The sequence below is a fragment of the Plecotus auritus genome (assembly GCF_963455305.1).
Source record: "Plecotus auritus genome assembly, chromosome: 8".
NCBI classification, from domain to species: domain Eukaryota; kingdom Metazoa; phylum Chordata; class Mammalia; order Chiroptera; family Vespertilionidae; genus Plecotus; species Plecotus auritus.
This window is the reverse complement of record NC_137782.1, coordinates 7,753,745-7,778,357: the sequence shown is the minus strand read 5'-3', so window position 1 is coordinate 7,778,357 and position 24,613 is coordinate 7,753,745. Positions and strand designations below refer to the sequence as shown.

The 24,613-nt window shown below is 57.6% G+C and overlaps 1 protein-coding gene across 3 annotated transcripts in view; it reads right to left on the bottom strand.

Moving 5' to 3' along the window:
* Positions 1–3,760: 3,760 nt before the first annotated feature.
* The window catches only part of MAPRE2 (microtubule associated protein RP/EB family member 2), a 130,263-nt gene continuing 109,410 nt past the window's right edge, over positions 3,761–24,613 (bottom strand). For all 3 annotated transcript variants that reach the window (XM_080686904.1, XM_080686903.1, XM_080686902.1), the window contains 3 exons: positions 14,297–14,436; positions 7,382–7,540; positions 3,761–6,315 (listed from right to left, as the gene is read on the bottom strand). In XM_080686904.1, coding sequence (XP_080543030.1) covers positions 6,244–6,315; positions 7,382–7,540; positions 14,297–14,436 — 371 coding nt within the window. In that variant the 3' untranslated portion in view covers positions 3,761–6,243. The remainder of the gene's footprint in view (positions 6,316–7,381; positions 7,541–14,296; positions 14,437–24,613) is intronic.

The window sequence follows — 24,613 nt, the reverse complement described above, 5'->3', positions numbered from 1 at the left end:
TAACACGGGGTCCAGCCCGACTCTTCTCAACTGCCAGAGGCATGGCCCTTCCACCAGCTGCCGAGGCGGAAAACCTTGGAATCTGACCCTTACTTCTTTTCCGTTTCCTGTTTCCAGTTTCATGTGAACGCCTCACTTCCTCGCGAGCTAGGGAAGATATGCCAGCTGGGGAGCGATCCCTGGGGGCCGTGTGTGTGTGTGTGTGTGTGTGTGTGTGTGTGTGTGTGTGTGTGATTTGTTGGGAATCAGAGTTTTTAAGAAGCAGAGGGATCTCAAAGATCATATAGTCTAATTCTCTCATTTTACATTTTCATTTTATGAAGGTGAACAGTGATGTGCGGACTTATTTCATAGTTGTTACTGCGGAAATGTGACTGAAGTCTCATTCCCTTTGCATGATGCTTGCACAGGGTAACAAAATAAAATGTGTCCCCTTGTCATCTACATTGCTGCAGTAATCTGTTGCTGTGTAATATTTCTTTCCCTTTATTTATTTATTTTTATTTTTATTTTTTTAAAAATATATTTTATTGATTTCTTACAGAGAGTAAAGGGAGAGGATAGATAGTTAGAAACATCGATGAGAGAGAAACATCAATCAGCTGCCTCCTGCACAACTCCCACTGGGGATGTGCCTGCAACCCAGGTACATGTCCTTGACCGGAATCGAACCTGGGACCCTTCAGTCCGCAGGCCGACGCTCTATCCACTGAGCCAAACCGGTCAGGGCTATTTCTTTCCCTTTAAAAACACTTAATTCACACCCAGTCTTGACAGAGTATCACAAGGAACCTGTTAGAAAAGTTAAACCGTTGCCGTGGCTGGTGGGGCACCGTCCCATTCACCAGAAGGCGGTGGGTTCGGTTTTTGGTCAGGGCACGTACGGGAGGCAACCAATCGGTATGTCCCTCTCATAGCGATGCTTTGCTCTCTAGAAATCCGTGAAAGCATATCCTCGGGTGAGGATTAAAAAAAAATTAAAACTTGTCCGTTTCTTAAAAGGTTGAGCATTTTCTTTCAGTGGAAAGAAAAAAAAAAAAGGCATCCAACAAATTAGTTCCAGCTGGACCTTCCCACTTGTTACAATCAATCCCCAACCTGAACGGAGGAGGCAAGGCCTTACTTAGCAAACGCACCTTCTGTGTCAGCCTTACCTGTACCCGTGCGGGGGCCGGGCCGGAGTTGGGGAGGGGTTCTGCCCCGGGTAGCCTTGTGATCTGCCATCTGGTGCCGCCGGACGGTGCTCAGTGGATTTTTTTAAAAAAATATATTTTATTGATTTTTTACAGAGAGGAAAGGAGAGGGATAGAGAGTTAGAAACATCGATGAGAGAGAAACATCGATTCAGCTGCCTCTTGCATACTCCCTACTGGGGATGTGCCCGCAACCAAGGTACATGCCCTTGACCGGAATCGAACCTGGGACCCTTCAGTCCGCAGGCCGACGCTCTATCCACTGAGCCAAACCGGTTAGGGCATGCTCAGTGGATTTTAAGCTTGGCCTTCCGTTAGGGAGCTCGTCCAGTGCGCTCGCCGGGACACCTGAGCTCCCGTTCAGCAGAACAGGACTTGCCGACACCCAGGAAGCCGCTCGGCGCCCACTGGGCTGTGTGGCGGCACTGCGTCAGCGCCCAGAAGGTGGGCCGAGCACTGTGGTGTGTCCCAGCGGCCAGGAGGAAGAGTAAGAAAGGTCAGGAGCGAAGCTAAGTGTTTCATTTTAGAGAACTGGCAGCTTATAACCCATATTTAGTGGCCTTACTTTATCCCGTCCCCCGGCCTTGGCCTACATAGTTCAGTAGGAACACATGCTGTTCTAAGGGATGATCTCGGATTTAATAAAGTGAAGCAAACATGTGACCTGACCACTGAACCGCTAGCGATGTTCCTGCTGGAGCCCACCGTGTGCCTCTAAGTGAGGTGAGTCCCTGGATCCCTGACCGTGTGGGATGTCTAAGCGGGAGAGCCGTGGTCCAGCCCCGGGCTGGGGAACCAGAGGGGAGCGTGTGCTTTGAGCCTGAGCTTTCCCAGCCCAGGGGGCTCTCAGATCCCAGCACAGCGAGTGTACATGGAGAGCAGTTTCTTTGTCTTGCTATTTCCCAGGTCTTTGCTCTTAAAAGAAGGGCCTCAAGGCAAGCGGATGAGAAGTAGGTGCCCAGAGAAGCACAGAAACAGAGCTGGCCTCTAGGTGGTGCCTGGAAGCAGTGTAGGACGGCTGGCCCTCTCCAGGGTGAAGTGGGCACTGGCGAGGCCTCCCACAGACGGCCCGGCCCTGTCCTGCAGTCTCTGCAGGCGGCTCACTAGGCCAGTTCTAACGGCTTTCTTTTCTCATGCTCCTCTGCCTTGGAAAACGTCCAAGCTGGTGAAAGGAAGTTCCACTGGAAGGGGTGGGGAAGGTCTGGCCTGAGGGCCGTATAAGGGCCGTGAAATCATTTAATCTGGCCCTGCCGAGGCATTAGGGGTGAGCTAAGTGTTTGACCAGATATAGCAGGCTGATTTTTGTACATAGCAGTTGATAGTTTCGTATGGCCCTCGAATCATGTTATAAATATCCAAAGGGCCCTTTGCAGGAAAAAGGTCCCACCCTTGGTGTAAGTAATATACCAGATTGGAAGAGAGTGTCCTAGGAATAAGTGGCGAATTTGGATCAGATTGAAATTCTGAATACATTTGTGGGAACTTGGTTTCATATTCCATTTATGTCTGTAAACCGTTCCTATTAAAGTCAACTAACCAGAGGGGGACAGAGACATCATCAAAGAGCTTCTGCCAGTCACCGTCGTTTTGCCACCAAGCTTCTCCCCCGGCGCCCGCCCCCCCCCCCGCCCCCATTTCCACTTGCCCAGCCTGTCTCGTCCAGGGGGCAGCTGGACCCGCAGGAGCTCTGCTTGGCTTGGCTTGGAGGTGGAGTTTCCCGAGGGACCAGGTGTTTATTTTCGGTCATTGTTTTTAAAGGTATTACAGCTGCTACTTTTGGTATCAAATACTAGCCTGTATTCCAGTCAAAACATTTGCCATCAGTAAAAACAAAGACCCCTTTCCCGGTGTCATTATAATAAAACTAGAGGCCTGGCGCACGAAACTCATGCACGGGTACGGTCCCTAGGCCTGGCCTGCGATCAGGGCCATCTTCCCTGGCTGCCCGCAGCCGGCCCTGCCCCCGTCGCCACCCACCCCCGGTTCCCTGTTTGCCATCGGGTGATTGGTGCCTGACAGCCGGGGTAAAGGACCAAGAGGTCAGCTGTTCCCGCCTGCTCGCCAGCCCTGCCCCCGCCACGGGTTGCCCTCTGTCGGTGGGGTGACCGGCGGGGCGGGGACCTTGGCCTGGTGCTGCCCACGTCCCCCACCACTCACCCCCAGTTCCCTGTTCGTCATCAGGTGATCGGAGCCTGCCGGCGGAGAAAGGGACCAAAAGGTGGTCAGTACGCCGCATAGTGATTGGTCCAGCAGTCGTTCTGGTCATTCCATTGTTAGGGTCAATTTGTATGTTACCCTTTTATTATATAGGATAGAGGCCTGGTGCATGGGTGGGGCTGGCTGGCCTGCCCTGAGGGGGCCCTGGATCAGGGTGGGGGTCCCTGCTGGGGGGCAGGGCTGGCCTGGGCGGGGGGGCAGCGGTTGTTCTGGTTGTTCTGCCATTTCGGTCGCTGGGTTTTTATTATATAGGATGTGAATCCACACAAGTAGCCTGTTCATCTCCGCATACTCACTCAAAAGGAAACTTTTAGCATCAAACTGTAAGAATCTACAGATCTGAGCCAATGTTAACATATACTTTTTTTTATTAAATATGTAAAAAGATAACCGCAAGTCCAAGTTATTCACATATTCAGCGACAAAAGGCTATTCTACCATGCGACAACGGTGGTCAGTGTGAAATGAACGTGATACATCTGAATAAGACCTCTTCCTCTGTTATGTCCTTGCTTAGCTCTATTTATAATGAACAATACATCTGTGTACATTCCTCTCAGTTTACATTTCATATAGAACCAAAGCTTTCTGGTGTACTCTGTAGTAAAGTGACCTGAATGCATATACACCTTGACGGAAGAATGGCGATACTCACCAGGGAAGGGGTCCTTGGCTCCCTTCTGGGGTTGACTTCTCTCGGGTCAACAGGGTGTTTGTCTTTCCTGCTTTTCTGCTTAGCAGATAGGCTCTAGGCCCCCGGCTTCGGTCACTTCCTATCGGACACGAGTAGCGGAAGTGCTATGACCAGCACGGTGGGTGTGGGGGGAGGAGCAGGGGTCACACCAAGGGTGACCGCTCGGCCAGCCTGGCGATGGGGAGGGAATGCGGGGGTGCAGCCATCGGGAGGAAGGAGCAGGCCTGGCCCACGAGAGGAGGCCTGCAGAGAGCTGGGGTGCCGCCACAGGACTGGGAACCAGCCGTTACAGGGTCCCCAGGTCTCTGTGAGGGGACAGGAGGAGGGATTTACAGCTCTTTCCCACACGGACGAAGTGTTCCCAGGCCTGGGGAGCGGAGTGGAGTAGGGTGACTGGGGAAAGTCATCTTTGCAAACTCCCTGGCCAGTGTGTTTACAGCGCAGCAGGCTGGGGCGAGGGGAATGGTGCGTGTGCCGGCGGCGAGGCTGATGCAGGTCGCACGCCACGGTGTGCACCGGCCTGCGTCTGCAGGGCTGGCAGGAAGCTCTATGGGAAGCCCTGACGTAGTCTGTGGGGAATTACTCGGTGCCTCCTTATGAAAGCTATTTTAAAACAAGGAAACTGTGTACAACAGGCTGGGGGGGGGGTGGGAAACTAGGCATGAGCTGCGTATAGCACAACCGCCACCTGTAACCAGGCGGACGTCACTGCCGAGAGCCAGGCTGCAGCCCGAGCAGGGAGCTGCCGCAGCGCAGAGCGAGCAGGGGAGTCCGGTCGCCACGGAACCTGGGCAGTCCTCACAGTGTGCTCAGCGCCTCACCGGCAGCCAGCTTCCCCCTCCACCGTGCCCGCTGCGGCAGGAGGGTTCTTCTGAGGGCTGCGTCCACGCGGGAGTCCAGCATTTCACCAATAAAGAAATGGCAGAGCTTCAGGGCACGTAGTTGAGAAATTTATTGTAAGCTTTTCAGTGAAGAGGGAAGTGGGGGGGCACACTTGTTAGCTGTTTTGGTTGCCCCTGCCAAGCCAACACCAAGGGAAGGTAAACCTAAAGTTGGGGACCGAGTGCGATGAATGATCTGGAAGGGAAACCATCTCAGAAAAAAAGGAGGCAGAGACTTGGAAAGATACTAAGGAAATGTGCAAATCTTAGTTTAAAAAAAAAAAAAGGAATGCTTCTAACTCATCAATGTTTCCTCGGTTTTGAACCCCCCGGTCTAGCAAAGGGCAATGGCATGGAGGCTGCAGTAAGAAGGGGAATTCCTCTTCCAGAAGGTTCCCGTCAACCTCAGCCATGGCGCTCCTGGACCCACCCCCGTTCACGAGGTCCTCCCTCCAGCAGGAGCGTGGCACCCCGCCCTCGGGGCTGCACCCCACCCTGGAGCCGGGGCCTTGCACAGCCCTCCGGGCGCAGAGCTGACGGCTGCGGGAGGGTGGCTGCCCACCAAGGGGACCCTGAGAAAGAAAACGCATGAGAACCTGGGCGGGGTGGGGCAGGCGGGTCGCGGGCCAAGGTGAGGCTGTTTCTAGAGACGTCCGCTCAGGGAAAAACCACCAGGACAAGTGTGGCTCCTGACACTGCTGAGGGCCGCTCGGCCGAGGGCCGGCTCTCTCCCGTCCTTCCCTTCCCTTCCCTTCCCTTCGGTGTCATGAGCAGGAGCCACGGGCCCGGCTGTCCCTAGGAAACGAGTCACTGTCGTTATGGCTTTCATATCAAGTATCTCTTTCCCTTTGTCCCATTTATTATTCTACCGGATTCATGTCAGAGGTTAGACTCGCAAACATCAAAGCACCACTGTGTGTGACATCTAGTGACACGGGGTGAGAAATGCCAATATAAATACCAAATATCAAGTTACCATTGTTTCACACCAGGGGAGGGGCGGTGGTGGGGGGGGTTGTTCTGGGAAGAAATGAGGAGACGGAACCAATCCCGCAGCCCGGTGGAAGCGGAGGGCGTGCGCCAGGCGCTCGAGGGGCCCAGCGGCTGCTCTGGGTCTTGGCGAAGGAGAAGGACGGAGCGCAGCTGCGTACGGAGGCGCCTGCGTCCGTGTGGCCGCAGTTCCGTGGCGCTGGAGGCCGCCACGTTCCAACTCTCCAGAGGCAAAGTCCCACGCGACACGGAGGGGGCAGCGCAGGCGTCAGTACTCCTCCTGCTGCGGGGGCTGCTCGTGCGCCTGCTCGTCCGCTTCGGGCTCTTCGGGGGGTCCCTCCTGCGGGCGGGGCCAGGGGGGGGGGACAGCGTTAGCTGAGGGAGCCCAGGCCGTGCAGGTGCCCCCACCTTCCCTGGGAGCCACTGCTGCTCCAGCAGAGAGCAGGTGGGCCAAAGCCCACACGGAGGGAAACAGTGCCCGGTGTGCGCTGGGATCGGACACACAGTGAACCTGCCAGTGCGTGTTCCGTGCCGTGGAGATGCCCACACGCAGGCCCCCTGCCCACAGCACCCTCGCGGCACCGCAGGCCTGGGCACCCACAGCACCCTCGCGGCACCGCAGGCCTGGGCACCCACACGCAGGCCCCCTGCCCACAGCACCCTTGCGGCACCGCAGGCCTGGGCACCCACAGCACCCTCGCGGCACCGCAGGCCTGGGCACCCACACACAGGCCCCCTGCCCACAGCACCCTCGCGGCACCGCAGGCCTGGGCACCCACAGGCGCGCCCTCCTCTGGCTTCCCCGCATCAGGAGCAGCTCGGACCCCAGCCCCTCCTCTCTCGCTTTCACGGCGCGGCGTGGGGCTCCCCTCCTCCCGCTGCTGGAGCCTCTCCCCCTGCACCTCTACTTGGGGTGACCTGCCTGCGTCTCCGTCCCCCCACACTGGAGCAGCTTGGCAGGCAGGTCCTCCGACAGCGGGGGGCGGGGAGGGGCTTCTGGAAGTATTGTCTGCACAGGGCTGTCCCCCAGAACTGGTCTGTACCGGCAGCGGCTACCAGACCACCGGCCACGAGCTACCGGCAGGTGGAACGGCAGCGCCTGCGTCAACCACACCCCGTCTTTCACCGGGAAAGAAGCCTCACGCACATGCTCCCGGCACTGCCTCAGGCATGTGACAGGCACTGGAGACATGGCTGCATAAAGATGCCCCTTTTCCTCCATCAAAATCTGCCTCGATTGCCCCACCCACACCACCCCTTCCCAGGCTGCCTGAGGGTGCGTGTGCCAGCATGCGGCGTGCTCTGAGGACACGCTGTCTGTCCGCTGGGAACCGCAGAGGCCCTGGCGTCGCTTCAGCTGCGGCGCCCCCACTCCTATGCCCCCCCCACCCCCCGCCGCCACTCACGTGCTCGTCGGAGGCGTAGAGGACCTCCATCAGCCGCTGCACGAGGCTGTCGCTCTCCTGGCCCTGCTCCTGGCAGAGGAGCTCGATCTCTCGCAGCTTCCCGAAGTAGAAGTCCCGCTCCTTCTCCACGCCCTCCAGGGCCAGCTTCAACGAGTGTACCTGCAGGGGCGAGGGTGGAGGAGACAACCGCCCAACAGCGTCAAACACGCCACCCACCTGCCTGCGCAGAGCCCCGCACACGGACAGACATGCGTGCGGGAAGCCGCCGCTGTGCATCCGCGGGGGTTACTGTGTGCGGCCTGGGTCTGGGCCAGAAGGTCATGTCCAACCTCAGAGTGCAGTCCTTCCCCAGCAGTGAGTGTGTGTGAGTGTGAACCGGGGCCCGAGGGTGTCCTGCTGGAGACAGTCCCCGCTCGGCAGTGAGTGTGTGTGAGTGTGAACCGGGGCCCGAGGGTGTCCTGCTGGAGACAGTGCCCGCCCGGCAGTGTGTGTGAGTGTGTGTGAGTGTGAACCGGGGCCCGAGGGTGTCCTGCTGGAGACAGTCCCCGCTCGGCAGTGAGTGTGTGTGAGTGTGTGTGAGTGTGAACCGGGGCCCGAGGGTGTCCTGCTGGAGACAGTGCCCGCCCGGCAGTGTGTGTGAGTGTGTGTGAGTGTGAACCGGGGCCCGAGGGTGTCCTGCTGGAGACAGTGCCCGCTCGGCAGTGAGTGTGTGAGTGTGAACCGGGGCCCGAGGGTGTCCTGCTGGAGACAGCGCCCGCCCGGCAGTGAGTGTGAGTGTGTGTGAGTGTGAACCGGGGCCCGAGGGTGTCCTGCTGGAGACAGCGCCCGCCCGGCAGTGAGTGTGAGTGTGTATAAGTGTGAACCGGGGCCCGAGGGTGTCCTGCTGGAGACAGCGCCCGCCCGGCAGTGAGTGTGAGTGTGTGTGAGTGTGAACGGGGGCCCGAGGGTGTCCTGCTGGAGACAGTGCCCGCCCGGCAGTGAGTGTGAGTGTGTGTGAGTGTGAACCGGGGCCCGAGGGTGTCCTGCTGGAGACAGTGCCCGCCCGGCAGTGAGTGTGAGTGTGAACCGGGGCCCGAGGGTGTCCTGCTGGAGACGGCGCCCGCCTGGCAGTGAGTGTGAGTGTGTGTGAGTGTGAACCGGGGCCCGAGGGTGTCCTGCTGGAGACAGTGCCCGCCCGGCAGTGAGTGTGAGTGTGAACCGGGGCCCGAGGGTGTCCTGCTGGAGACGGCGCCCGCCTGGCAGTGAGTGTGAGTGAGTGTGTGTGAGTGTGAACCGGGGCCCAAGGGTGTCCTGCTGGAGACAGTGCCCGCCCGGCAGTGTGTGTGAGTGAGTGTGTGTGAGTGTGAACCGGGGCCCGAGGGTGTCCTGCTGGAGACAGTGCCCGCCCGGCAGTGTGTGTGAGTGTGTGTGAGTGTGAACCGGGGCCCGAGGGTGTCCTGCTGGAGACAGTCCCCGCTCGGCAGTGAGTGTGTGTGAGTGTGTGTGAGTGTGAACCGGGGCCCGAGGGTGTCCTGCTGGAGACAGTGCCCGCCCGGCAGTGAGTGTGAGTGTGAACCGGGGCCCGAGGGTGTCCTGCTGGAGACGGCGCCCGCCTGGCAGTGAGTGTGAGTGAGTGTGTGTGAGTGTGAACCGGGGCCCAAGGGTGTCCTGCTGGAGACAGTGCCCGCCCGGCAGTGTGTGTGAGTGAGTGTGTGTGAGTGTGAACCGGGGCCCGAGGGTGTCCTGCTGGAGACAGTGCCCGCCCGGCAGTGTGTGTGAGTGTGTGTGAGTGTGAACCGGGGCCCGAGGGTGTCCTGCTGGAGACAGTCCCCGCTCGGCAGTGAGTGTGTGTGAGTGTGTGTGAGTGTGAACCGGGGCCCGAGGGTGTCCTGCTGGAGACAGTGCCCGCCCGGCAGTGTGTGTGAGTGTGTGTGAGTGTGAACCGGGGCCCGAGGGTGTCCTGCTGGAGACAGTGCCCGCTCGGCAGTGAGTGTGTGAGTGTGAACCGGGGCCCGAGGGTGTCCTGCTGGAGACAGCGCCCGCCCGGCAGTGAGTGTGAGTGTGTGTGAGTGTGAACCGGGGCCCGAGGGTGTCCTGCTGGAGACGGCGCCCGCCTGGCAGTGAGTGTGAGTGAGTGTGTGTGAGTGTGAACCGGGGCCCGAGGGTGTCCTGCTGGAGACAGCGCCCGCCCGGCAGTGAGTGTGAGTGTGTGTGAGTGTGAACGGGGGCCCGAGGGTGTCCTGCTGGAGACAGTGCCCGCCCGGCAGTGAGTGTGAGTGTGTGTGAGTGTGAACCGGGGCCCGAGGGTGTCCTGCTGGAGACAGTGCCCGCCCGGCAGTGAGTGTGAGTGTGAACCGGGGCCCGAGGGTGTCCTGCTGGAGACGGCGCCCGCCTGGCAGTGAGTGTGAGTGTGTGTGAGTGTGAACCGGGGCCCGAGGGTGTCCTGCTGGAGACAGTGCCCGCCCGGCAGTGAGTGTGAGTGTGAACCGGGGCCCGAGGGTGTCCTGCTGGAGACGGCGCCCGCCTGGCAGTGAGTGTGAGTGAGTGTGTGTGAGTGTGAACCGGGGCCCAAGGGTGTCCTGCTGGAGACAGTGCCCGCCCGGCAGTGTGTGTGAGTGAGTGTGTGTGAGTGTGAACCGGGGCCCGAGGGTGTCCTGCTGGAGACAGTGCCCGCCCGGCAGTGTGTGTGAGTGTGTGTGAGTGTGAACCGGAGCCTGAGGGTGTCCTGCTGGAGACAGCGCCCGCCCGGCAGTGAGTGTGAGTGAGTGTGAACCGGGGCCCGAGGGTGTCCTGCTGGAGACAGTGCCCGCCCGGCAGTGAGTGTGAGTGAGTGTGTATAAGTGTGAACCGGAGCCCGAGGGTGTCCTGCTGGAGACAGTGCCCGCCCGGCAGTGAGTGTGAGTGAGTGTGTGTGAGTGTGAGCCGGGGCCCGAGGGTGTCCTGCTGGAGACAGCGCCCGCCCGGCAGTGTGTGTGAGTGTGTATAAGTGTGAACCGGGGCCCGAGGGTGTCCTGCTGGAGACAGCGCCCGCCCGGCAGTGAGTGTGAGTGTGAACCGGGGCCCGAGGGTGTCCTGCTGGAGACAGTGCCCGCCCGCGGGCTGAGGACGCGTCCCTCCTGCCCACAGGGCCAGGGGGCCAGCCCCCGCTTCCTCAGAGCTGGCCCTCCTGCAGGAGGGGCGTGAGGCGAGGAGGGGCAGGCAGGGAGAGAGGCTGGCGCTGTGGTCACTCAGATGGATTCTCAGGACACGCGTGGCTCCACGGCACCTGCATGGAGTCACCCTTAGTTTTGGACCAAACAGGACAAATGCTCTCTCCTGGGAAACGGGGTGCTGACCACACAGGAGAACTGGGTGAGCCCAAATCCTGGCGAGCGCTGTCCTAACTCCTCTAGTCCCGGCTTCGTGGGCAATGGGAAGAGATGGAAGCTTGTTCCCGCAGCAAAACAATCCCCCCTCCTGCTCCGTGACGCTGGTCAGGGACTTCCGGGCTATGACCCTCACAGTGTCACGGGCAGCGTGCTGGTGACTGGAGGGAGGCGCCGGGGAGGCAGAGCCACGGGCTGTCACGGCCGAGGGAGCACCCAAGGGGTAAGCAGACCTGGGCTCCCCTCTCAGGCAGCTCCACTCGGGCCCAAACCATCACCGTTCCTGCTCCCCGAGGCTCCATGTCTCTGCCCTTCGTGCACTTCCTGCTCATGCAGAGAACACGCTTCAGGAGGCAAGTGAAGGCCCTGTGCAGGTGGAACCCTCTCCGCACACGGAAAGCCACCCTCGGCAGAGTTTCTAAGAATTACTTTGGGGATGGGAATTGTCTCCCTTTGCTAGTGGCTGAGCCTCCGTGCACGCAGCTAGTCTGTGTGGGATCAGTGATGCGTTCAGACATACTCTGAGCACGGGCGACCTCCACCCTCTCACACACCTGGCAGACTCCCACCCATCCTGTGGCACCCAGGGGCGAGCCCGTATCCATCCTGTGAGGCCCAGGACACGGTCCCTCGGAGGCACCTCGCTGATGCCCCCCTGGAGCTGCTCGCCAAGCAGCAGGGCACCGATTTGCCAACAGTTCATGCGGATTTCTCATCGTACTACTGCTCGAATACTGGTAAAAACCGAAGGCAACCAGCAGCCTCAATTCCACGAAAAGGAAACGCCCCTCATTCTCCAAATCCTGTCTTGCTCTAACACAAACCACGCCCCCCCCCCCTCCCCTGCACAGGCAAGAGGGTTTCTGGTCACATCTGAGTAAGAACAAGGCCCGTGTGCCTCGCGAGCATGCTCTGGTCTGCGTGATGAGCAAAGAGCTGAGGCTTCGGCAGTGAGACCCAGCCCACGTCAGCCCCTGGTGGTGTTCCCGACGCATTAGGTAATGGTGCGCAGCTATAAACACCCCCTAGTAAAACCAACAGGAGCTAAATTATACGATGGAAGATCCATTGGCAGCCGGATTCCATGCTGAAAGCCCCACTCATAAAGCCTGGTGCCTCCTGCCCCCTCAGGCTCACAGCTCCGTGGGGGAGGGAGGCTGGGGAAGGGCCTCGGGGAGGCCAGGGGAGGCCTGGAAGCAGCCTGCTCCTCTCCCACTTCTCCCCACCACCGGCTAAGCGGCGCCCCCCCCACTGCCTGGGTGCTAGCTCTCTCCAGGAACTCCTCCTTATTCCAGGGACGTCTTCCCCCCATCCTTTGATTCATTTCTGCGGCTGGGTTCGCCCAGTGGTGCTTTACAGTGTGTGTGGGAGACCGCACAGGCACGGCCAAGGACACGGGAGTTCCTAGTTCACGGCACCTTCACTTCCTCCGTTCCTACTGCCATTCACCCTCAGCCTAGCCAGGGGTGGGCAAACTTTTTGACTCGAGGGCCACAATGGGTTCTTAAACTGGACCGGAGGGCCGGAACAAAAGCATGGATGGAGTGTTTGTGTGAACTAATATAAATTCAAAGTAAAGGAGCGGAGGGGAGAGCAAGAGAACCCTCCACTCTTTCAGCTCCGCGGGCCGGATAGAACAGCCGAACGGGCCGGATCTGGCCCGCGGGCCGTAGTTTGCCCACGGCTGGTAGACCTTCACTCAGCATTCCTGTCCTGCTGTCCCGGTTCTAACCAGTGGTGCCTGGGTGGCTCCCCCCCGTTTCTGGGGGTCACCCTGCAGGCTTGGAGCAGTGAGGCACGTGGCCAAGGCTCACAGGGCTGTCCTGCCCGCCTGCCACCTGAGGAGGATGAGTGTTACCGGGAATTCTATGTGGGCTCCAACGGAGACGTGGCAGGTACCGCGGGCATTGCATCCCGGTTTCTACATCAGAGTCCGACCCGGCGACGACTTAAGGCTTCCCCCTTTTCATCGGTGATCAGAATTGTAAAGGAACGCCCTAGTTAGCAACTGTCTGCTTTTAAACTCGGTTCTTGACTGCAGATGTACAATGATCTCAAAAACCACTTCCAGACGCTCGCTGGCTCACCCAGCATCAGATGCCTCACTGGGAAGGGCCGGGCGTGGTGGGAGGGACAGGCCTGGGAGTGGTGGGAACAGCCTGGGGCCTGGATGAAGGCTCCCCGCCCAGTGGGCGGAGCAGCCAGGATGCAAGACCCTCCTCCTAACTCATGGCGTTTGCCCCTCCCTACCAATTGCTTTATTACTATTAAAACTTTATAAAGGCCTAAACTGAGAGAGAGTTCTCAATTTCCGAATTCAGCTCAGCCCTAGGGAAGCGACCACTAAACACTGCTGTCTCGATACCGGCAGAATTTCTTGTTTGAAATGGAGTTCTAACCCCTCCCTTAAAGCACACACCTCGTAGAGTGGTTTCTGTGTGACTTAATACAGACAAAGTGAGCCGCCGTCAGCTAGAAAGCACCAAAGGCAGGGAGCCAGATTGGGACCGAGGGGAATATTCGCTGGAAGGAAAGTTCTACTGAAAAGACACTGGACTTTCCGGTCACCCCAGTACTGGGTCAGTGCTCCTGGGGTAACAAGTCTCGGCCGCGTGGGAAGTGTCAGGTTTTGCTCTTGGCTGCGTGGTCACCTGCCTGACAGTGCTGTCCGCACGCTCCACGAGGGGAGGGGGGCCGTCCTGCTGCCATCACATTCCCAGCATCACGCGCAGCGTCGGTCGCACAGAACAAGCCTGACACCCGCTGCGAGGAAGAGGAAGGGAGGCTCGCCCTAACGCCTCAAGGTCGAGACCGGCCGGAATGGACAGACAGGCCGTGGGCTAGATGGGGGCTCCTGACCGACACTCAGGTGTGTGTGGTGGGAGGGGGCGGGAGGGGGGAGGTGGCCAGCAAACCCGCAGTGACCTGGGCCGAGCCATGTGTCCTGTCTTAACGTAGCTTTGAGATGTGTGATGAACACTGTGTATTCACAATGGGCCCCAACAGTTCCTTTCATTCTTACTGGTTTGCAACCACGGATTCTGCCTCACCTTCTGTGGAGAGCGGCTACAGCGTTTGGGCAGGTGTAAGTCTCGGACCGACTTGTGGCAAAGCCCTCCCAGCACAATGATGGCCAGAAGGCTATGGTTGTAAGCTGGACCTTACAGTCCGACCCCGCAGTCCTAGGTAGCTAAGGGAGGGGGGCTGCGGGGGGTGCAGCCAGTGCTGCCTAAACAAAGCTTGATAGAGTTCACAGAATGGCAACAACGGGAAAGAAGCGGATTTGAAACTCACATGAACACTGTAAACATCTTGCCCTTGTTTTGCTTTGTGTGATCTGACTATAAAATAAAGCTTCAGCTTACAGGCGGTGTCACTGTTTCCTCATCCAGGCACAGTGACCCACCTGGCCCCAACTGTATTCTCTTGTCTGTTTTCTTTAACCCTTCACCGCCCCTCCTCAGGTTCACCACCGGCCGTGCTGGATGCGGTTCAACCTTCCCTCCCAGAGGTATCCCTTCCCCTTACACCTGCCATGCTCCCACACGTGGGGCCAGGGAGGGGGATGTACCTGTTCATTAAGCTGTAGGACCTGTGTCTCCAAATCTTTGTCCGATTTGGATGCCGAGCCGCTAGATGAAGCCCTTTTGGCTGATGAGGGGCGAGAAGGTGTGGAGCCTGGTTTAGATGCTGGACTTGACTTAGCTGCACCTGAAAGTAAGCAGAATAAGTGATAAACAATGGCAACATGAAAATGCTGTGTAGTCACAGAGCAAATGGATGATTTAGAAGGAGTTTGCTGAAATGTCTAAGAGGCACTGCCAGGGACCCCTGCCCGAAGCAGAAGTAGCTCAGACACTCGAAGGAAGGACACACACTAAAATGCAGTATTGTCTTGGGCAACTTCTTTAACTCTTCTGAGCACTGGGTGTGTGGGGTTTTCCCCGTCATGTAACGTGACGTCAGTGCATGTCCTCCTCCCTCCAGAGAGGTAAGAGGAACAGACACAAAGGGATTTTAAGCCTTTTTTTTTTTTTTTCCCTAAGAGGAAAGGTTTTCAGATCAGCTTGAAGTAGCACCATCGTTGAGTTTCTACCAACCAAGAAAAAGACCTTATACTCGAACTCTTTAGAAGAAATAGTAACACCGTATTTCCTGGCTTTCGTCACGGAAAGAGCGTGGGGACAGTGGCATCTCCGTGCAGCAAGCATCCTGGTGCCCAAGTCCTGGTTTCTAACTGTTACTCTGCGGTAAAGGCTCCGTGAGAAACGGCTGAGTGCAGGGTGGCAGGGAGCGTGGACTGTGTGTGGAAAGCAAGGTGTCAGGCTGCAGGACCAGCTGAGGGCCCCCCACTAGCCACACGTGGGACAGTTTGCGTACAAAAACCAAAAAAGGCTGCAGTGTACTGGAATGCACGGATTACACGAAAGTCTAATTACTGGGGAAAAAGGATGCCTATAGAGACCTCGACAGGACACTGACAGCAGAGGAAACGTCAGAACTAGGAAAAGCACAGTCTTCAACTGATTCAGGAAAGGCTCCTCGACGGGCTCGACGACATTAAATGAGATGTTTTGGGGAATAAGTCACACGTGTCAAGGTAACACCCTATAAATTACTCCTTTTTCAGGGAAAACGTACGCCTTACAGTGGAGAGATCGGAGGGTCAGCACCCTAACCAAGTGACTCCACAGCATCGCTATTAATGCTATAAATTGGGAAAAAAAAAAAAAAAGGCACTGATTTCAGGGAAGACCTCACCCCCTGGAGTGGGCTCATAAGCTCCCTCTCTGCCTAGACCTCAGCACAGACACGGAAGTGACCTCGCAGCCCAGCAGCAGCTGCAGGGATGTGCACGAGGCTTCTGCCCTGCAGGATTCAGACACCCAGGTCCTCGCCGGGCCCACCCCCTTTGCTCTGAACGCGTTCTGACGTGGTGACATCAGTGGCATCTCGTGGCGGAGGTGCCCCTCCTGTGGCCCCCGTCCCTAAGTCTCCACCTCCCCCCACGCTGATGCCTCTGAAGGCTGGGGGGGGGGGGTGGGGGCAAGGAGGGAGAAGGCAGGAGCAGGCCAGCCTGCTTTGCAGCCAGCACTGCGCACAGTGCTTGGCGGGGCCTCTTTGTTGAAGGAACAAATGTTTAAGTAAATACATAAACAAGCGAGTAAAACCTGGTTAGGCGGCTTACAATTTCACATTTGCTTCCAACTTACAGTTGATCAGTAGTGGCAGAGGGCTGCAGAGGGTTATAAGGTGCTGACAGCAAGCAGTTAACAAATTCCAAACTCACTCTTACTAGTAATCACCAGGTAGGAGCAGGAGGCTATAAAACGTGGATCGGCATGTCTCCGGGGCTGGAGCCATTCGTCACGGTGAGAGGGTGCACCCCTGAGGAGCGGACAGGTCCTACCCAGTGGGTTTTAGTGACAGACGCCTAACTGATTTTAAACAGGAGCGTTACGTCGGGAAAGACCCGAGACAGTTTTGCTGCTCAGAGGGTAACCAGCCTTCAGGGACCTGCATGCTCACCTACACAGCCAAGGCCTCTGGGAGCCACATTCGTGCCGAGGGTCCCTCCTCTCTGTGGCCCACGCAGAGGCTCCCGGGACTCCATGTCCACGGCAGTGGCCAGGTTCTCTGCGTGAAGGCAGGCCGCCAGGGAAGGAGACGGAGGAGGGGAGGAGGGGGGCAAGAGGCAGGGGGCAGGGGGGAACACGCTGGCCTGCAAGGAACCCTCCTAAGGGCCACCGCCGCCGAGCAGGGGAGGCAGCTTCTGAAAAGCCAAGTTACTTCAGACCTTTCCAGAAGCAGCATATGTCACACTTTAACACAAAGGACGCCTGGCGAAAGCAGACCGACTGTCCATGGCAGCATGTCTTACTCACCAAGGACACATCACACAGTGCGGGGAGCCTCACGGAGGGCCACCCTCGCTGCCCCAGAGCCCGCCCACAGGTGCTGTGGGGGCTGCATCCTCCCCCACCCCACACGGTCAGGCTGGGCCTTAGAGCGGTGCCTGTGCTTCCGCAGCCTGTGGACGCCGGGCTCAGAGCCCAGGCCTTCCCCTGGCACACGGGGTCCCCTGTATCAGACCCGGCACACGGGCTCCCCCTGTATCAGACCCGGCACACGGGCTCCCCCTGTATCAGACCCGGCACACGGGCTCCCCCTGTATCAGACCCGGCACACGGGGTCCCCCTGTATCAGACCCGGCACACGGGCTCCCCCTGTATCAGACCCGGCACACGGGCTCCCCCTGTATCAGACCCGGCACACGGGCTCCCCCTGTATCAGACCCGGCACACGGGCTCCCCCTGTATCAGACCCGGCACACGGGCTCCCCCTGTATCAGACCCGGCACACGGGCTCCCCCTGTATCAGACCCGGCACACGGGCTCCCCCTGTATCAGACCCGGCACACGGGCTCCCCCTGTATCAGACCCGGCACACGGGGTCCCCCTGTATCAGACCCGGCACACGGGCTCCCCCTGTATCAGACCCGGCACACGGGCTCCCCCTGTATCAGACCCGGCACACGGGGTCCCCCTGTATCAGACCCGGCACACGGGCTCCCCCTGTATCAGACCCGGCACACGGGGTCCCCCTGTATCAGACCCGGCGGCCCTGCTGTGGGTGAGCGGGCCAGGGTGGTGGAGGGGTTAGCATCTCCTGCTCACCCCACACAGGCCCAACGGGTTGCAGTGCGGGCCGAAGGAAGGAAGGAATAAAAACAATCTGGGAACTTTAATAAGAGATCCATTAAATAATCAGCATTTGAAATTTAAAATGAGAGGGATTCTGAAATTCTGATGAAGTTGTTTGGAAAGAAATAGATTACAGAGGAAATAAACATCTGATGAGTGAGGATATGAGAGGTCCACGTTAGTTAGCTGCACATTCATACCTTCGAAGGAATAAAGGCAAAGAAATTAGAGAACAGAAAAAGCACGGGCTGGGTCTTAGTACCTTGAGAAGTTTAGAGTTTTAAAACACACGCAATTAAGGGTTAAGCTAAAGCACTCATTTTCAAAGGAATGTCAAGGAAGCTCTTCCCGCCACAAGCTGCGCCTCGAGGAAGTAATTCCCCGCCGCCGGCCGGGAGGGCTGCCTCTCGGTGTTCAGTGGTTTCCTGTTTGTTTCTAGAATAAACGATGGCAGAAAGTACCTACCAGCTACCGCCTCCTGCGGCAGTGAGAACTGTGTGTGTGTTTACTGGCTTTAGAAACCTCACAGTCTCCTTTCAGACAACCCCTCCCACGTGCACCAGCCTTTGGGGAGCCACATTTCTTCCCCGCGAACCCGGGCCACTATGCCCGGCCGCTGTCAGAAACGGCAGTCTTGGGTGCTGGGCAGGGAGCCCCGACACCGTCCTTCAGGGGAGCTGCCGTCTGTGTTCCCGTTTCGTGAAGTGACCCCATGACGTCCTCGACAGCGCCCAGCCCTGTGGCAGATACTGGGGTCCCCGAGGGCTGCCTTCCTGCTTCCCAGAAGCCCGATGCATCGGTGACCTCCCCCTGGGCACCCCCTCCGCCCCCTCCCCACTGCCTCCGGGCTCAGCGATGCTGCGGGAAAACAGGCATGTGACGCCTTTCTCGGACCGCAGCCACCGTGGCTCATGCAGACACACACTCGGATCCTGGAGCCACCGGACGGTTCCGTTTCCTCCCGGCGGCGCTTGCTGATGCCCTGAGAGCATCCTGAGGGGCGGCCCTGCTTGCCCGGTTTCAGGAGCAGAAAACAGACCCAAGTCCCTGTCCTTCTCTGACTTGACCCAAGGGACCTGCCGTGATGTATAACGCTGCCTCTGAGCGTGGGTCTGAATGAGTGCCCTTACGATTTGGGGCATAACTATGATTCCACGACATGTTAACTGCAGTGACACACACAGGGCCGAGGCCCTGCCTTGGCGAGGCCAGAGCATCGCGGTGTCTTCTGTCCGTGACCAGCAGCTTGCGTGACGTCTGTGGAAAAGGCTACAGCCCTGTGGGCGCCCCGGCCCTGTGAACTCGGGGTGCTGGAGCAAACAAAAGGACTGCGCTTGGCCTACCCGTCATGGCCGGGGCTCTGATGGGATTTAGGAATTCTTCTCACATAATCTACAGTATTCTGTCTGCCAAAATCAAACAGAAGAGCTAAAAATATGGCATCAATGCCGCTGATAAGCTCAGGGACATCGGAAATTTGCGCACACACACAGAGACATGCACACACCCCCTCTCCCAGCCAGCTCTGCTCTGAGGGACAGTCCCTCGCCCCTGGGCCTTCACTCAACTCGGAACCTCAGAGGCAGAAACGGGGGGTGGGGGGAGGGTCAAAGGAAACAAGTCCTGGGGTGTCGGCACACGGTGACTAGAGTTAATGCATCTTGTATATGAGAGTTGCTAGGGGAGTAGGTCTTAAAAGTCCCCCTCACAGCAGACAGCTGTAACTGCGTGGGGTGATCAGCTGGCATCGACACAAACACCAAATCCTCGGGAAGCACACCCCACCCCACCCCACCCCACCCCACCCCACCCCACCCCACCCCACCCCTCAAGAACGGACGCTGGCAGAGAACACACCACATTCACTGTGGGCAGCTCTGTCATGACTGCCTTGTCCCCTGTACCTGGGCAGAAATTTCTTCTTTCTTTTTGAGAAGAAGGGGGTGAACGGGGGAGAGATGAGAGATCGACAGAGAGAGAGACATTGATTTGTTGTCCCACTCATTTATGCAGCCACTGGTTGCTTCTTGCATGTGCCCTGCCTAGGACCGAACCCACAATCGTGGCATATCAGTATGATGCTCTAACTGAGCTACCCGGCCAGGGCTAGATTTTATTTTTCACACTGAGATAACGAGCTTCGTTAACAGGTAAGTACATAAAGCCAGTGCCAGGGAAAGCAATGGGGCTGGACAGCTGAGAGGGAATTCCCACGGGAAGGGTCCTAAGTGCCAGACAGCCCCCCCCCCCCAGCTCTGACCACTGTGCACTCAGGGTCTGACCCTTCCCACCGGGAGTGGCTCCACTCCTGCACCCCGTGATTCTGTCACCGTGGTGGCCAGTGCAAACGGGACCTCAGCGGGACGGCGCGAAGCCCCGATTCGTGGGTCACTGAGAGGCTGGTTCTTTTATTCTGAAACCCCCTCGTGGAACCAGTGGAAAGTCTGCATCCTCCTCTTCACTCCTTCAGCGTCAGCTCCTAAACGTGGACAGGATTCCCTTCTGAGCGGCTTGGGGCACTCAGACACCCAGCCTGAGCCTAGTGCCCTGTGGGAATGAGGGCGGGGGGGGGGGGGGAGCGGGCACCCTTCACCTTGGCCTCAGGGGGCAGCGGCTAGAGCAGGGCCTGCAGCCCGTGCTGCCACCGGATCTGTGTCTGAGGGGAAGAGCAGGGCCCTACCCGGGGCTGGGAAGAGCCGAGTTAACAGTTGGGAAGCTGGTTTACAGGAGCTTGGCACACAGTAAACGCTCAACCAGTGCTAGCTTACATGACTATTACTCAGCCAGACGCCTGACTCAACCCGATGAAAAGGTACCCAGAGGTCCCATTCCTAGACACCAGCAAAATAAAAACTAAGCTGCTGAAATAATAAGGAAGCAAAGCTCATTTTAATTAAAGAAAGTCTTTAGCCAGGCCGGCGAGGCTCAGGGGTTGAGTGTTGGCCCATGAACCAGGAGTCACAGTTTGATTCCCGGCCAGGGCACATGCCGGGGTTGTGGGCTCGATCCCCAGGAGGGGGCATGTAGCAGGCAGCCAGCCAATCAATGATTCTCTCTCATCACTGATGTTTCTCTCTCTCCCTCTCCCTTCCTCTCTGAAATCAATAAAAATACATTTTTAAAAAAGCAAAGGAAGTCTTTAAGAAAATTCACTGACTAGTGGGCTCTGGGGCATAGGGTCCCCCACCCCACGCACTCTCTGTCCTGCACACCAGGTGCTGTAGCTCAGGTCCCTGTGCTTAAACCACCGACTCCGTCGTCCATGCAGCGGGGGTACCGGACCCATCGCACACCTGCACGCTGCAGGCACTCGGTAAAACAGGAAGGAAAGGCTGAAGAAGCCTTCCCTGTGGGACTCCCACTCGAACGGGGGGAACTGACGTTGTAAACTAGCAAGTGGCCGGTAAAGGAGAAGGGAAATGCTGTGGAGAGGAAAGGAGCAGGGGCAAGGAGAGGGGGGGTGGGGTGGGGGGGGAGTGGGGGCAATTTAAATAGGAGCTTCAGGGGAGGCCTGAGTGCCCACCAGGGGTCTCTAGTCTCAGCTCTTCACCGAGCCCACGGGACTTCCAGGGGCCCCGCAGCCTGAGCCCACTCCGAGGGCCAGGGGTCGGGGCACCGGTCCTCCTGGTGGGAGCCCAGGCCAGACGCCAGGAGGCCAGATCCACCCCAGGCGGCGGGGGCACCTGGCGCAAAGGCTCCTTCCTCAGAGAAGCCAACATCTCCCCACGGGACAGGCCAGGGCAGGAGTCCCCTCCCTCCTCCAGGCCTCCCTGAGTGAGCTGAGCAAGGACCCGAGGGGTGAGAGCGTGGCCTGGGCAGTCGGAGGCAGAGCACCCGGTGCTGCGGGCACCACAGGGCAGAGGTCTGACAGGTACAGGAGGTCACGTGGGACAGCAGGACACGGCCCAGGACGCCGTCAGGGGGTACATTCCAGGGAACCTGCTGCAGGCCTGAGCAGAGGGCTGGCTTCAGCTGAGAAGGCTCCCTCTGCTGCCTGGGGGGACAGACGGGGCAGGTGAGGGCAGGCGCAGCTGGCCAGGCAGGAGGCCCTGCGGCCACCCCCGGTGTGAGCCGTGAGCGCTCCACACAGGTGTGTGTTGGGTGAAGCAGAGCTCAGAAAACCCTAACGCATACCCCATGAGCAGGCACCCCATGTCCAGCCACTGTGCACAAGCTGCATTTGTAACCTCAACAGCCACCAGCACCTCTGTGCTCAGTGCAACAGCTACTGCCTCCAAGGAGAGGGGGAGGAAAAGCCGCAGTGACCAGCACTAGGCGTCACGAGCGTCCCTCCCCTCCACTGCCGCCCACTGCTCCAGGGGCATCACACAGAACGCCTAGCTCAGTGAGCACCCGAAGTCAGGGCCTCGGGAGGGCGTGGCTGCCGCTGTACCAGGCAGGCGAGGTGCCTGGGGCTCCCCTTCCTGCCCCGCCCCCTCCCCTCCCCTCCCCCCGCCAGCCCGGCCAGCCAGTGTGAGCCTTCCGGGTGAGTTCCTCCTGCCCTGGTTACTGTCCCTGCTGGAGACGATGTGCTTATTTTTAGCCATCATGTGATTCTCCAGTATTTTCCAGGCTCTGCTTGAGTCACTCTGGTTTCAGACTGTTTTTCATGGGGGAGTTTGGGGGGGTTAGAGGGGTATAAAAAGGCAGGAAAGAACTCGTTTTGAAATGGCTCAAGTGTTAAAAATTCTAACTTTTACCAGTGACTTGATCATGCATGTATTTCTCTGGATAAACTGATGGCACACCCCTCACATCCCGGTAGAAGAGTAAGTGTGCTTTAGAACACGTTAGGTGCCAACCAACCACCACCTTAGGTCAAAGTCTTGTTCTTAAGTTGTTCTCAGAGCGATGTCTTTCTAGGAACGGCGAGGACCCTCACCCCCATGAAACAACACCCTGCGGAATCCCGACGATGAGCGGGGCGCTCCCTGGCCTGCTCGCCGCAGCACGGAGGAAGGAGCCCGCACCCGGAGCCAGCCACCTGAGAGACAACTCAGGAGTGACCATGACCCTGGCGTCCTGACACCACTGTCCTCCTGGCGTACAACCGTCCTTTAGGCAAAAAGCTTACACACCCAGATGTTCATTTTGGGGGAACACAAGTCCTCCATTACTTTACGATGTTCAGAGTCCCTGCTGACTCATCACTGATGGTAGTAAGTCTGCTGTCCCCCATTAACACTATCTTACCCAGACTCCCTTGCAAAGAGAGATGTGGTCGGAGGCCACAGAGCAGGATGGAGCTCAGGCAACTGAGAGCCCGGCCACCCGCCTGGAGTCACCGCCTCTCCTCCACTCCAGGTGGCTCCTGTTCTGGCGTTCTCTGCTTCCGCCAACCATGAAGCCACTGCCTGGTACACATCCTTGGCTTCCCTCTCCTTTGCTCTCACGCCCAGTCACCATCAGTTTTGTTGATAGCACCTCTTTAATGTCTCCACAACCCTCATGGCCACACCTCTAGTTAGGCCACCCTCCTCTCCTACATGGTTTGCTGCAACAGCTTCTTAGCTAGTCTTCTGGATTAGCTAAGTTCTCTATACCACAGAGCAAATCTGTGCTTAAAACCTTCCAATGACTCCCCACAGTCCCCATGATGAAGTGTAAACCTCTGTGACTGACAGAGCCTATGGTGACCCCTCCCTCCCCACACACATAATGGTCTCTACCTCCTGGTGCTCCCACCATTTTGTGGTCCCCTCTCCTATAGTGTGAGTGGGACCTGTAACTTGCTTTTAACCAACAGAATATGGCAGAGATGATGGGACATCGCACCTATGGTTATGGAACTATACATATGACTGCTTTCCTGGCATACACACTGGAGAGACTCTCCCTGCTGTCCTGGGAGAAGCAAGCTGCCGTGTAGTAAGTACCGAAGCTGGAAAAACCCACAGGACGAGGTGGTCTCTAGAACCGAGATCAGCTGCCTGTAAGAAACAGAAGCCTCAATCCTTCAGCCTCAGAAAACTGCCAACAACTTAAAGGAGCTTCCCCAGTTGAGCCTCTGATTAGACCACAGCCCCAGCAGATACCTGAAGTGCAGCCTAGTGAGACCCTAAAGCAGAGAACATAGCTAAGCTGTGCCAGGGCTTCAGGAGCCGTAGACAATACACGTGTCTTGTTTTAAGTGGATAGATCTGTAGGAATTGTTTCTGCAGCAACAGACTATGAACATGACCTCTCAACCCATGATACAAGGGCCCTGCTCACCTCTGCAGCCTCGCATCTCGGAGTTCATACATACAAAATGCACTTCACCGAATACAGCACTTTCTCTCTCAACTTCACCATGCTGCTCCTTCTGCTTGCAGTGGTCCTTCCATCCCCGTCACCTGGATGACTTCTATTCATTCATGAAGTCTTGGTCATACCTCACTTCCCCCCAAAACCCTTTCTAGAATACACACAAGACCAGCTCACGTGGTCTTCCTACACAGCCCGACAGCACTCACCTCACTTTACTGTTATTATCTATTTTTTAAAATATATTTTATTGATTTTTTACAGAGACCAAGGGAGAGGGATAGAGAGAAACATTGATGAGAGAGAAACATCGATCAGCTGCCTCCTGCACACTCCCTACTGGGTATGTGCCTGCAACCAAGGTACATGCCCTTGACTGGAATTGAACTTGGGACCCTTGAGTCCGCAGGCCGACGCTCCATCCACTGAGCCACACCGGTCAGGGCTGTTATTATCTATTTACTGTCAGGTTTCTCACTAGGCTGCAACTTCCTTGAGTCACTATTTCTCCAAAATCTCTTACTGTGCCTTAACAACCCTTTGCTGAAAGACTACATGAATGAGAAGTCAAGTAAAGCTTTAGCCAAAAAAAGCAAGGAATCCAATAAATAGGAACTGTCGTTGAAGAAGTATTTTCTGGACCACGGGGCAGCACACCAGCTGTTTCCTAAGCTGCAGCGCAAGGGGCTCCTCAGGTGGTGGGGACGGTTGGAAGGAACTTCAAAAACACTCGTGTCGGCGTAAGTCCCGCGTCTTCTCCATCTAAATGGACGCTGCAGCGATTCCGCTTAAATCAATTCAACGAATACCGAACAGGAACCTTCCACATATCAAGCAATTGGGAAGCAACGACTGAACAAGACGGAACTGGTTGACAGCTTTAAGTCACCTAATTCAAAGGGAGTCTAGAAAATTCTTCAAGTCAAAACTGGTTTCTG